At 45.9% G+C, this 14,078-nt stretch overlaps 1 protein-coding gene across 1 annotated transcript; it reads right to left on the bottom strand.

Moving 5' to 3' along the window:
* Positions 1–4,263: 4,263 nt before the first annotated feature.
* On the bottom strand, positions 4,264–6,824 carry CXCR1 (C-X-C motif chemokine receptor 1). Its single transcript, XM_032412497.1, has 2 exons — positions 6,765–6,824; positions 4,264–5,797 (listed from the first exon to the last, which is right to left on the bottom strand). The coding sequence occupies exon 2, from the start codon at positions 5,787–5,789 to the stop codon at positions 4,722–4,724; it is 1,068 nt and encodes a 355-aa protein (XP_032268388.1). The 5' UTR covers positions 5,790–5,797; positions 6,765–6,824; the 3' UTR covers positions 4,264–4,721.
* Positions 6,825–14,078: the final 7,254 nt, after the last annotated feature.

Here is a 14,078-nt window from a genome sequence, read left to right as displayed (position 1 = left end):
GCGGGAAGCCTGCTTCTCCCTCGCCCACTCCCCCTGCTTGTGTTCCCTCTCTCGCTCTCTCTCTCTCTCTCTCTCTGTCAAATAAATAAATATTTTTTAAAAATAAATAAAACCACTAGATCTAATAAGAGAATTTCTTGAGCTCCCAGAATACAAGGTCAATATATAGAACTCAATTATATTTATATGTACTGGTAAGAAAAAAACCTGGAAAAAAATTAAATATCATTTATAATAGTATCCAAATAACCACAAAATACTTAGGGATAAATTTAACAAAACATGTACAAGATCTATGTACTGAAAACTACAAAACATTACCTAGATAAATTAGACAAGATGTGAAAAATTGTTGGAGAAAGATACCATGTTATGGATTAGAAAACTCAATATTTTTCAGATGTCAACTTTCTCCAAACTGATCTGCAGATTCAACATAATCCAAATTAAAATCCCAGTAGGATAATCTTATAGAAATTGGCTATCAGATTCTAAAATTAATCTGGTAAGGTAGTTAAAGCAATTTAGGAAAAAAATTTAAAAAGCACAGGCCTGAAAAGTAACCTGTCCAGATTGAAAACAGGACTAGGAAGGGCTGCAGGAGAGAGGTCTCCAAGAAAGAAAAATATATATATAGGTTATCTGATGAATGTGAATGTATTGAGGGAGACATTTGAGAATGATGTAATAAAAAGTAACGATGAAAATCCTATTATTAATTCCAGGGAAGACAGAACTTGTACAAAGAAAGGAAATGTAAACATTGTGTCCAACTATGAATAATTTCTTATATAGTCATTATAACAAAAACATTGAATGTTGATTTAACCAAAAAGTGTGATTATCTGTCCTGGGAGAAAGGGAGGGGTGGTATTTGTGTTTGCTTGGACAGGGTAAATGCTTGAGAGAGTTTGAAAAAATGTTAAAGCCTCAGAAGCCAAAGGAGAAAGTCAATAAATGATATCTAAATCTGGGGGAAAAAAATCAAGAGCCAGCTGAATAAGCATGATATTTAGAAATGTGTACACCACTATTAAATGAAACAGCTATGAGAGTTGAAAGTTGTTTCCTTCTCCCGCAGGGAGTATGGCAGGAGGGCTGCTGCTGATGTTCATTATAAGCTTTATAAAGCTATTTCACTTTTTTAAACAATGTACATGAAATATTTTGATTAAAAAAACTAATTTTAGAAAGTCTAAAACATATTCTGTTTATTTTATATATTTTTAATTCTTAAATTCATGTTTACCCTCAAGGTTGGAAAAAGAATCTTGAGTTTAAAAGCAGAGTCCCAGGTTACATAAAAGCAACTGTGGTGAGAACATAGCTGTTAGCCATTTGTGGCTTTCTAGAAGGGCCAAACCCAGAGATCTTTGGCCGCCCCAACCTCTGCGTGGAAACAGCAAAAGGCTGTAGTCCATCATGATTTCTCAGTTAGTGGTCATCTCAGAGAAGACACATCTCGGGAAAGACCCTTGGACCAAAGAGGAGGTGGTCATTTTATTTCGTCTGCATCATTTTATTTCCTCTGAAAGTCCCTAGTTCAAATGCAGGTTGCAGGGAAAGGGACCATCTTAAACCCCTATAGATAAAACCTGGACTCTCAATTAATGTTTTTGCTGAAACTAGTAAGAACAGGCCACTGGACTGGGGGCAAGGGATGGTGAGGAGGCCACGGTTGGTCAGATGGATAACTAGTGTAGGGGAAAGTAGTATATTTCAACATAATTACATGGAGACTGGAAAATGTTAACCTAGCCCACAAAACAAACTTTCTTTTTTTTAAAACATTATATACTTTATTTTTTTTAAGTTCGTTCACTCATCATTCATTCATTTATTTTTAGTAATCTCTACACCCAAGGTGGGGCTCAAACTCACCACCCTGAGATCAAGAGTCGCATGCTCTTTCCAGTAAGCCAGCCAGGTGCCCCCAAATCAAATTTTCAAAACTTACAAGCAGCAAGCATTGAACAGAACATACATTCACATCCCAACCCTTATCCCCCACTCTATCCTTGATGTTCCCCACATCCCTAACCTAGTCCCATCCCTGGCTTACTACCGTCTCTGACACCCCAGTCCCCTCCCAAGATGCACTCCATCCCTGATCCCAGCCTCACCCTGGACACTGATCCCCTCCCTGAGGTGAAACATCTCCTTGACCTTGCCCTATCTAGTGGTTGAAACACTTGTTTTTGATATTTCAGGATGCCCTGTTATTTCAGTACCCACATCCTGACATTGTTACAGATCTGAAACCCAAATCATTTCTGTGTTGAGCTCTACCCAGAGAATCACACATTGCATTGAAAATCTAAGGGAACAATGTTGCCCTTGTTCAAAGGGAGTTCTGACTACAGTTGGCCCTTAAACAACAGAGGGGTGCGGGACATGGACCCCACCATGCCATGGCAAATCTGTATGTAAACTCTTGACTCCCCAAAAACTTAACTGCTAACAGCTTCCTGTTGACCAGAATCCTTGCCAATAACATGCATAGTAGATGAACACATATTTTGTATGTTCTATATACTATATTCTTACAATAGAGTAAGCTGGAGAAAATTTTATTGAGAAAATCATGAGAGGGCACTTGGCTCACTCAGTCAGTGGGGCATGGGACTCTTGGTCTTGGGGTCATGAGTGCAAGCCCCATGTTGGGGGAGTAGATTGTATTTAAAATTTTTTAAAATCATGATGAAAAGAGGTTTACAGTACTGTATTTATTTTTGAAATCCACATTATCAGTGGACCCACACAATTCAAACCCATGTTGTTTGAGAGTCAACTATATAACCCTCCCTATTTAAAATACTTCCAAGTTATTTTATTGCTGTTTGATTCCCACTTCCCAGGTTACTAGCAAGGCCAAGCATCTTTTCAGATACATATTCGTCATTTGTGTTTCCCCAGACCCAATATGGATCCATATTTACTTACTGAAGCCCCTGACAGAGTTGTCTTTGGGACATCAGAGGATGGAGGAAATGGACATTTAAGCTTGCAGTTGAGAGGTGGAAGGGCATTAGGAGAAGAAGGGAGGGAGAGGAAGGGGAGATTCCCAGACCCTGTTGCCAGTCTTCCTCCCTGGATTTCTTCAGCATTCTTCCGGCTTCTCTCCTGAATCAGATCTATCTCTTAGGGCTTGAGCCCTAACTCCTTTCTCATCAACCCACTTGGAGACCCTCAGCTGGACAGCCAAGGTACCTCCATCCTGGCCCCCAGAAAAGCATTTTAGACAATGCTCCCCAGAAAATGGTGAATCTACCAGTGATGTCTTTTTGCTCCAGCCACTAACTGGACTACAATAGTAGCCCCTGACATTCACTCCAGTTCTGACATCTCTCCCTGAGACTCACCACACTCACACACTCATCCCATTCCTACACTTCACCCCAAAGCTGGTCACAACCCCACTGAACCTCCCTGAATCTCAATAACCCCAGCCCCAGCTTCTCCCTATTCTGGATCTCTCCCTGTTCCTGATATTCATCCTTTCTGACCTTCCACCTTGTCCCAACCTGCCACCCCATCTCTGGCTCCCCGCCACATCACCTCTAACTCCAACCTCATCCCTGGTTCCACTCTTAACCTTGATCTAAACCTCATCTCTGAACTTCTCTCCATCCCTAACCTCAAACCAAATGAAACTTTTCCTTATAGTTTCAGCTTTTATCATTAGGTCTTTGACCCATTTTGAGTCAACTTTTGTATATAGTGTAAGGAAAGGGACCAAGTTCATTCCTGTGCGTGTGGATATCTGGTTTGTCCGCACCATTTGTTGAACGACTATCCTTTCCCCATTGAATAGTCTTGGTGCCCCTTGTTGAAAATCATTGACCATTTACTCTTAGGCTTCTTTCTGGGCTCTTTATTCTCATCTGCTCCATCTGCCTAAGTGTGTTGAGCACACTTTTTGCCTCTTTGTCACATCATATCCTACAACCATATTCAAAGGTGAGAACCAAGGGTGTGTGTGTGTGTCTTTCTCTCTTTTTTCAATTAGGACTACTTCCCAGGAGTCCCTGGACCCAGCAGACTTCCTCTTAAGCAATGGTGCACTAGGGCCAGTTTGTACCTGCTTGTGAAAGCAGCTCATTACATTACTTGAAAACCCTTGAAATCGCCATGGCAGGAGCATTTACACCAGGCAACTCGGTAAATGCTACAAATCAGGACTTCTTTCCCCCAGGAGAGTGGTTTACCAGCACACCATTGCCCTGAAATCTAATTAGTCCGAAGTGAATGGCAGGGCCACTCCTAGCCAAGGGAGTCTTCGAAAGTGAGTATCTGTCCTTCTCAGCCTCTCTCAAGGGAGGTGGGCTTTGCTGGCAAGCAAGAAAGGGACAGTCGGGGCAGCAGCTAATGCCGTTCACCACTGATGCCTCCCCATGGTAGGAACTTTCTGTAGTCACTTGAAGGAATGCCTTTTAAATGTCTTTAACTGCCTCAGAGAACAGAGTGCTGTGGGCTCAGTGGTAGGATGGACTGAGCTCTAGCAGCTGACAGAGTAAGTATAGTCAGGGCTGGGGAACCAGGGCAGGCTTTCTAAACTGTACAAAGGGCCCGAAAAGGACGTGGCCCCAGTAACTTCGTGTAACCACACCCGGGGGCTGCCTTGACACAGAGACTGTGAACAGCCAGTGGACATGAGGCTCGGAACGCGATGCTGATGGTGAGGGAGGAGCCCCGAGGGGCTGCAACAGGGCCGGGGGCGCTTAGAAGGTAGTAGAAGTGTTTGCTGAGGAAGAGCCAACAAAGGAAGGCCTGCCGTCCTTGGACAAGTACTCCTTGCTGATGAGCCCATGGAAGGCCATGATCTTGAGGAGTCCATGGCGAAACTTCTGGCCAATGAAGGCGTAGATGAAGGGATTGAGGCAGCTGTGGAGGAAGCCCAGAATCTCGGTGGCATCCAGGGCCCGGCCAATGTCATTGCGGCGCTCACAAGTCTCCTTGATCACCCGGAGCCTCATGAGGGTGTCTGCGACCAGGACCAGGTTGTAGGGCAGCCAACAGAGCAGGAAGACAAGCACGACAGCGAAGATGACCCACATGGCCCGGTGCTTCTGCCCCATGTGGGCCTCAAACAGGGTGCGCAGGGTGAGCCCATAGCAGAACAGCATGACCACCAGCGGCAGGAGGAAGCCAAAGGTCTGGGGCAGGGCCCGCATCACTATCCGCAGTTTTGTCGTATTGGCACCCATGTCCTCGTAGCAGACTGGGCTGGAGTAGGGGGGATTGATGGCCCTGCGGAAGACGAAGATGGGTAGGGACAGGATCAGGGACAGGGCCCAGATGCCTAAGCATATGAACTTGACCCAGTGCCGCTTCTGGGTCAGCGTGCGTGTGGCATGGACGATGGCCAGGTAGCGGTCCACGCTGATGCAGGCCAGTAGTAAAATACCACTGTAGAAGTTGACTTCCTTCAGGAGCGAGACCACCTTGCACAGGGGTGTGCCAAAGATCCAGCCCTTTGCCTTGGAGGCAGCCCAGAGAGGCAAGGTCAGGGCGAAGAGCAGGTCGGCTATGGCCAGGTTCAGCAGGTAGACGTCAGTGACAGACTGGCTGATCCGACTATATAAGACAACCACTATCACTAGGGAGTTTCCCAGCAGATTCAGCATGAAGACCAGGGCATAGATGACCACCACTGCATACTTGTTGAGTGTCTCAGTGTCTATCCTACAGGGACTATATGTTTCTGTGGGTGGTGTACCGCTGAAATTTCCAAATTCAACATAATCCCACTCAGTATCATTCCCTAGATCATTCATCAAGACAATCATGGTTCAACCTGGTTGAAAGATTCAAAGGGAAGAAATGTAATTTAGTAATTCAGATTAAAGTCACTCATCAGGGATGGGAGAATAGTTACTGGGATATCTTCTGCTTCTCTGTTGGTTTGGCGACAGGAGGTCCTTTAATTCTCCTCTATTTTGGAATTCTTTAGAGGTCAATTTTATAGCATCATCATTTGAGAGAAGTCCCATCTTGTTCCCTGTTATCACCCCTTACACATCCACAGAATCATCAGCAGTGCTCAGATACCTTCCTAAATTGTGAAACACTTTGCTGAAGCAAAATCATACCAGAAGACCAATATGTAAAACCGACAAAAATTCATTTGCTGGGAAGGAGGGGGTGCTGCTATTTCTACCCAGACAGCTGCTCAGGTGGCTCCCCCAAAACTCCCCAGATCTCCAGGAAACAGTCTAAAGACTTTGGAAAGTTACCGGACTGGAAATAAGGATACCTGGTATCCAGTCCTCACTCTATCCTGATTTATCAATACTAAGCTGTGTGACCTTGAGTGGGTCATTTTACCTTTACAGATTTCTGTTTTCTCCTCTGCAGCTTGAGAGAGGCAGAGTATTTAACCCCTGACTTGCTTGCAGGCCTGAGGTTCTATAAGTTCATTCCGATCCACACATTTTAGTATGTTCTCCCTCTGCCGATACTGCATTTTTACAGAAGACAACATTTGAGGGCAAAGCAATAAACATTAGATTGGGAAAATGTAAGCCTCTTCCCCCAAAAAAGGGAGAGGCGTGAAAGGGGGAAGTGACAAGACTGTGGCCCCCTTGTTACCGACTACAGCCATGTATGAGATCAGAATTGAATAGGTGGTCACAAGGGAGGAGGCAGGAAGCCAAGTGAGCAAAAGTCTTCAGGTCTCAGAGAAATGAATGCATTTTCTAAAACACAGTCAAACCAAGTCTCCCTCCCCAAAGAAAGTCCTGGCAACAGAGGTGGCTTCCTACCTTAGGCACCGGCCAGGTGTGTCCAACTGTAAAAGGTTGGAGCTCAGAGACCAGTGGGACTTAACAGTCAGAGGAAACTTGATGAATAAAGGGAAATAGGGAAGCTTCGTCACCGCACACCTCCTCTCTGAGCCCTGCCCTTGTCCATATTTGGAGAACAGATGAAATCAAGGGACCACAGGGCATCAGAGACTCCCAGGACCCAGATGTTCAACCAGACATGAAGATGGAGTTAAGGGTCCACTATCTGAATTCTCCACTTGGATGACTATGTTTGTTCTCTTTTTCTTGCATTTGTGCCCACTTGTTTATCCTTAAATTCCCTTACATCACCTTTGAAAGCTTCCAACTTGCTTGGACACGATTAAAGGGGAGAGGATTTTACTTTTGACAGTAGAAACTTCAGGAGTCCACTGTAGGCGGGCCTGGTAGGAGCCCCCCACTTAGGAGGGACTGGGCCCCCCTCCACCCCTGCTCAATTTTGTGGGAAGGAGGTGGAGGTCTGTCCTTAAGCTGTGTTTGGACAACAAGCACACAATTTTTACTTGTCCTGTAGGCTTCTTTGGGGTGGCCCCAGGGGGTGGTGGAGACATCATGAAGATCAGAGGGAGAACCACCCCCCTCACCCCGACACACCACACAACCATTCTCAACAGTTGGTTGATTAGAATGGCCCGAGGCTGGGGGCTGGGACCACTCCCGCAATCTGGCTGGACAACAGGGAGACCACTGGAGCTGGGGCAATCTGTGAACGAGGAGCTGGGGTTAAGGTCATCTTGCTCCTCTCCCAGAATGAAGGATGGCTTCTCAGAACCTGCCTCAGCTGTTCCCAGCAGCTAATGTGTGTCCCCTGGCTTTACTCCTCTGGTACAGTAACCACATCTCTGTTACAACATGAACCCTACTGCATTGTAACGACGTGCTTACAAGTCAGCCTTCCCCACCAGACTGTGAGCTTCTAGAGAATAGAGACCCTCTCTGATCCATCTTCTGATCCTCTGTCAGGGAACAAAGTAGGTGCTCAATCCATGGTTGTAGAAGAAATGACATTAGATACACCTGCTGTGAGTCACAGATCAGGTCACCACCGTGAGTCAGAGCGTCTATTGCTTTCGGCCGCACGGTCATAGATGAGGTAGGCCTGAAAGCTTCACTTCCACACAGCCGGGCCGGTCTGTCTGGCATCGTTCTTCTCCAACCATCCTCTTGAGTTTAAAGTTAGCATCGATCTGTTCAAGTATAAAGTCTGCCCCTACCATAAATGCCAATTAATCATGCCCCCGGTGCCTAAGTTCTGTCACCGGCAAGCGTACTTTCTAAGCTAAGTCATCTTCTCCTCCTGGGTTCTCTTCTCATTCATAAAAAGTAGCAGGAAGTATAAGGAGACAATTGCCCTGGGGCCACCCATGCTTTGCTTTTACTGGTGTTGGACTGTTGTGTTCTGATGCCTAGACCAGAAAGGACTTGAAGGTGGGGAGTCCCTGAAGGGAACAGACATTCCCTTATTAATCATCTAGGGGAAAAGTAATTCTGGGGCAGCAAACAGTGACTAGTAACACAGGAAAAAACAGACTGTCTGGGGCCTGTCTGCGAAACGCCTACGAATACTCAAGTGCAAGCAGAGGCCATGGGCAAAGAGAGTGTCTGCCACAAGGGGGCGGTAGTCGCAGGACCGGGCCGTCCTTGCAAGGGACCCAATGAGAAAGACCAGGGCAGGAGCCGCCCTAGCTAATACTTTAAATCCTTCTTTGTATATAACTCCCTTCTGCTTTTCTTAAGCCCTGACTCTAGTCAGTCCAACATTCCAGTCTAATCCAATGAATGACTGAGGTATGAGGAAAGGGTCTGGTCCTCCCTCAGGCCCAAGGAGTAAAGGAGAAGCAGTCCCTCTGGGTGGTTGTGGGGGCAACAGTGGTGGTAGCTTAGGTCTCCAGTGGGAAGGCGATCTGGAGGACAAGAGTTAAAGACTCTCCCCTTCATGGAAGGAGAGAAAGGAAAGAGCATTTCACTGAAGGAGGGGAAAGGCACATATAGATGAGCTTGGAATAAAATGTTACCCACTTGAAAATGTTCCAGCAAGTCCGCCCACCCAACATATCTTCCGTACGGCACCTTCCCACTTAGAACTGCTCCCTCTTCAACGGATCTATAAGGTTCCTAATGTGAAAGCATTTTTCTATTCTGTGCAGAACATCCAATGCCACCAAGATTGTTGTGACATGTGTCACCTGGATGCCAGTCCCCTGGCAAAATGCAGAGGCCTCTTCTTGCTACTCTGTTTTGAAAATGGAAGCTTCTGTGCAAGAGCATGTGAGCAGCACAACCCGGCACAAGTATATCTATTCCGTCCAGTGTCAGGTTTCATGCCAACGGCAGCATCTCTTCACATTCCTGCAGAAGGGTCCACTTGGACCTGGGGACCGAAAGAGAGGTAGGGGAGGTGGAGGAGGGGATTCGCCCCTCTCCCCAGTGATCACCCCCATTGCCATAATGACAGGTGCGCGGTAAGCATGTGACCTAAGATGACCCACGCAGAGCCAAGTTTGGGACGACTATTTGGTGACAGCGGAAAAGCAAGGATGTCGTCTTAGTTACAGCTGGAAGCCATTTGGTATATAAATGGCAAACCAGTCCAAGGACCAAAACTAACACACAGAGGAAGGCAGAACTGAGAGAATCACAGAGAAACCGAGCCAGAGTCCTGAACAAACCAGAGGCAATCTTCCCTGGGTACTTTTCAGTTCTCTATTGTTAAGACCAGTTCAGGCTGAGTGTCCTGTGACTGGCAACCAAAACTGTGACCAACTGAAAGAGTTCTAGAAAACAAGGTGATCTAGGACGAGAGGAGAGGGGAGGAAAGTCAGTGCATCACAGGGTCCAGGCTGTGAGAGTCAGGGTAAGTGAGGACTTGACAGAGATATGACCTGGGCAGGTGCAGACCTCCGAGCCCTGATTGCCGAGCTCTGGCAGAAGCCAAAGAGGAACCTTGAAAAGTAAGCACATAAAAACCCAGCTGAGAACACACTCCTGAATGAATTCAGACATCTTCATGAAGGACCCAGAAATCTCTGCTTTGGAGTCAGACAGATGATGCTTCGAATATGGCCCTTCCTTTATTGGTTGATGATCTTGGATAAGTTTCTTAATGTGTATCAAAATATCTTTATCTTTGGAATTAAAATTAAAACTTAAAAAAAAGGCTAAAAAAAAATCCTTACCCATAAAAATGGGGATAATGATGCTCGCCTCATGGTGCTACGTGATGATGAACTGGGAGAGAGTGCAGGCTCTGGCCGAACCACCGTGGTGCAAATCTCACCCTGTCCCAGGCCAGTTGTTGCCCTTCGGAGCCTTGGATACTGGCTCAATTGCCCCTAATTTTCTCGTCTGTAAAATGGGAAGAAAAGTAGCACCTAGCTCATAGAACTGATATGAGGATCGATGAGTTAATACGTGTAAAGTGCTTAGCATAGTATCCGGCAGATAATAATTGTTCAATCACATTTTGCTGTCTTTGCACCCGCCCCCTCCACACACAGTCCTGTTGGGAGAATATGCATCAAACACACTAAACAATGCAGACCCTCTGACCCTGAAATCCCACTTAATGTGAGGAATGGAAGGCAGGGGGAGGGCGGGAGGGAAGACAAAGCTTATCACAGGGTTGTTTATATAATACAGGTTGATAAACTTCAGTGCCCTTCCAAAACTTTTATACAAGTTAAAGTAGATCTATAAAATGGAACACTGTGTGTCCATTAAGCACAACACTGACAGCTACAATTAATGTCAGGGAAAGGTAGCTATAATAGGATGCCAAGGGCAAATACGGGTTAACAAGTACAATGCACAGTAGGATAACACTTTGTAATAAATGCATGTGTGCGCCCAGGGGAAAAAATAGGAAAGAGAGTCAAAATGTTAACAGTGGTTATCTTTGGGTGGTGGGATTACAGATAGTTGCTTTCTTGTTTATATCTTTTGATGTTGCCCACTTTCTCAAATGAGCATGACTTTTGCAATTAAAAAAATATGTATTTAGCCATTTTCACACACACACACACAAAAAAAAAAAAAAACAGTAAATAACCTTCTAATGGTCATTTCCCCTTCTCCTCACTCCAATTTGCCGGTCCAGCTAGGTTCGTGAGCAGACGCCCAGGACGTTGAGTCTCCTGTCCACTGAACTCCCAACTCCTCAAGCCCTGAATGCCCTGCATCCTCCCTCCCCTCCCTTCCTGTGTCACCCGCCCGGGTTCTCCACTGTTGTGGTTTCCAGACTGTGTTATTGAATCATTTTTAGAAGTCTTTCCCTCCCACTGGGCTGTGAATAGGCAAGACTCTGGCACAGAGTAGTGATTCATAAACCATCCCTTCGTTCCTCACCCCTCCTTAAAGGCAGGAACTATAAAAGATTCTTTTTTGCATTCTTGGTGCCCGGCAAAGTGTGTGACACATACAAGTAGGTGCCAAACAGGAAGTGGGTGGGTGACCAGCACAGCCACATGGAGTCCTGTGCTCAGAAGAGCCCTGAGCTTGGGGCAGAATGCTCTGCAGTCTGCCTTGAGCTTCTTAATACTTCATCTCGGAGCTGGTGTCTTCTGAGTGAAGTCTGGTGGGACAGTGGAGCGCACACAGGGGCTTGGAGTTCAGCTCACATGCAGTCCCACCCTTATTGCCTCCTTGGGCTCAGCCTCCCACTCCCCCACCCCACAGGGCCCTATGCCTCGGGGAGCACAGCATTAAAGAGCAAATAAAAAACACAGAGTCCATTAGAGACTATCTTTAGGGGCACCTGAGTGGCTCAGACGCTTAAGAAAGCCCAGGTTTTGACCTCAGGGTTGTGAGTTTGAGCCTCACATTGGGCTCCCCGTGTGGAGCCTACTTAAAACTAAACAAAACAAAAAAACACAGAGTCCAGTTAAGAGAACGATCGTAGAAGAAAGAAACAAGCTTTTCTCCTGCTTTTGGAACGAAGGACCCCAAGCTTTCATTTTGCACCGGGTCCTGCAACTTGCTCTGGCACCCAGCAAACATTGGTTAAGTGGGTGAAGTAGTGGAGAGGAGTGAAGAGGCAGATCAGAATCTTCATCTTAGCTCAGTCGGTGGCCACTCCGTCCTTCCAGTAGCTCAGGCCACTTTGTAGACTCTTCTTGGACACCTATCTCTCACACCCGACATTCAATCTGCCAGAAAGTTCTGCCAGTTCTACCAAAATAGACTCCAACTCCTATTTTCTCATTACCCCAACAGCTGATGCCCTGGCCCCTGCCACCTTCCCTTTCTCGCCTAGGTTACTGAAGTGACCTCCCAGTCCTCCTGCTCTTCTAATCTCTTCTCCTCATGCCCGCCGGAGTGAGGCTTTGACATTCTAAGTCAGATCACACCATGCCTTCTCACTGCCCTCCCATGGATCCAAAGAATGAATTTCACTGCTTTAATATTTTTGAGTGCATTTTAAGCAGCTTCACGGTGGAGAAACCTGGTGAACACTACCTTAACCAATTAAGGAAGGTTGACATCACCAGGGATGCTGTGTGCTCCTACCCTCCCAACAGAATATGATGAGAAGTCACCCACCTGTGGTGTCCTCTCCAAAAACCCATTACCCCCATCTAGTCGGGAGAAAAACATCAGACAAACCCAGATTGGGGCGGGGGAGCGTTCTATAGGATACCTGAACAGCACTCCTCAAGACTATCAAGGTCATGGGAAACAAGGAAGGACTGAGCAAAACTACCCTAGGTCACAGGAGATTGGGGTGACATGCCAGCTAGAGGCAATGTGGTCCCCTGGCCTGGATCCTGGTACGGAAAGAGGTAATAATGGAAAAGCTGGCAAAATCCAGATAAAAGCTGGAGTTCCATCAACACCTGTTTTTAAAGTTGTCACCTATCTGATTTTGTGGAGTTCCATTTTTCTGTCTTAAAACTGATTTTTGTAATTGAGAGATTCATTTCTACCTTATTTATGAATACAATTCCATTCTCCTATTTTTGAGAATGCTTTCTGCCTGCAGGTCTAGGTGGATTTTAATTATTTTTTTATTTTCATTCCAGTGTAGTTAACATACAGTGTTATATTGAGTTTTATTTTTTAAATCGGGAGTAGTGGGTATTGAAATTTGTCAAAGGCCTATGTCGACGGTCATACGATTTTTTTTTCTTCTTAGATATATTAGCATGTGAATTATATTAATGGTCTTCTGATGTTGAACAATGCTTGCATTTGGGGGGATATATCCCATTTAATCATGAAAAAACGAATTTGAAAAAAGCCAAAATCCTTTACGGCCTTCCCCATCATTCCCCACCCCCACTGCCATCCCGCCTCATCATCCCTGTGTGTTAGTGTGCTGGGGTGGCTCGCACAGCAGAGAGTTGTCTTACAGTCCTGGAGGCTGGATGTCCAGGATAAGGGTGTCAGCAGGGCTGGTTCCTCTGAGGGCTGCCAGGGAAAATCCGTCCCAGGCTTCTCTCCTAGCGCCTGCTGGCTTGCTGGGCATCTTTGGCATGCCTTGGCTTATAGATGCATCAGCCTGATCTCTGCCTCATCGTCACATGATGCTCTCCTCAGATGCCTGTGTCTGTGTCCAAATTTCCCCTTTTTCTAAGGACCCTAGTCATGTTGGATTCGGGCACCCTCTGATGGCCTCATCCTAGCTACTGACATCTGCGACAGCCCTATTTCTAAATAAGGTCCCATTCTGACTTACTTAGCGGGACTCTAACATATGAAGGGGCGGGGAAGGGAGGGGACACAATCCAGCCCACAGCATCCTCTAACTGTATCCTCCTCCTTCCCCCTCCTTAGAGCTCTGCTCCAGCCATATTAGCCCGGCTCCTGCCTCAAGAGCATTGCTTCCAATGCCCACTCTTCTCTGAATACTCTCCTATAGATCTCCCACACGTAACTCCTCCACCTCCTCTGAGAATTTGCTCAAATGCTACCTTCTCATTGAGGCCCATTCTGTGCACCTATTCCCAACTGCACCTCCCCTAGCACTCCTGATGTCCCTGGCTGTGCTATATTCCAAACATGTTTCCCCTCTCACAGCACTTACCACTTTGAACATACTCCATAATCTGCGTGTGTATTACATACACTACTGTTTATCGGCTCTCTCTTCTCTAGACTATAAGCTTCGGGAAGGTAGAAATCCTTACCTATCTAGATTACCTATCTAGATCAAGTGCCTAGGAGACAGCTTGATGATTAGCATAGGATAAAAAGTGGTTGAGGAAAGAAAATCAAAAGAAAAGAAAAGAAGAAAGAAAGAAAGAAAGAAAGAAAGAAAGAAAGAAAGAAAGAAAG

The sequence above is a fragment of the Phoca vitulina genome, unplaced genomic scaffold (assembly GCF_004348235.1).
Source record: "Phoca vitulina isolate PV1807 unplaced genomic scaffold, GSC_HSeal_1.0 scaffold1, whole genome shotgun sequence".
NCBI classification, from domain to species: Eukaryota; Metazoa; Chordata; class Mammalia; order Carnivora; family Phocidae; genus Phoca; species Phoca vitulina.
Note: the sequence above shows the minus strand (reverse complement) of the source record. Positions and strands in the feature narration are given on the sequence as shown.

Coding starts and splice junctions, on each gene's coding strand:
- CXCR1 (XM_032412497.1), bottom strand. CDS start 5,789: ATGATTGTCTTGATGAATGATCTAGGGAATGATACTGAGTGGGATTAT.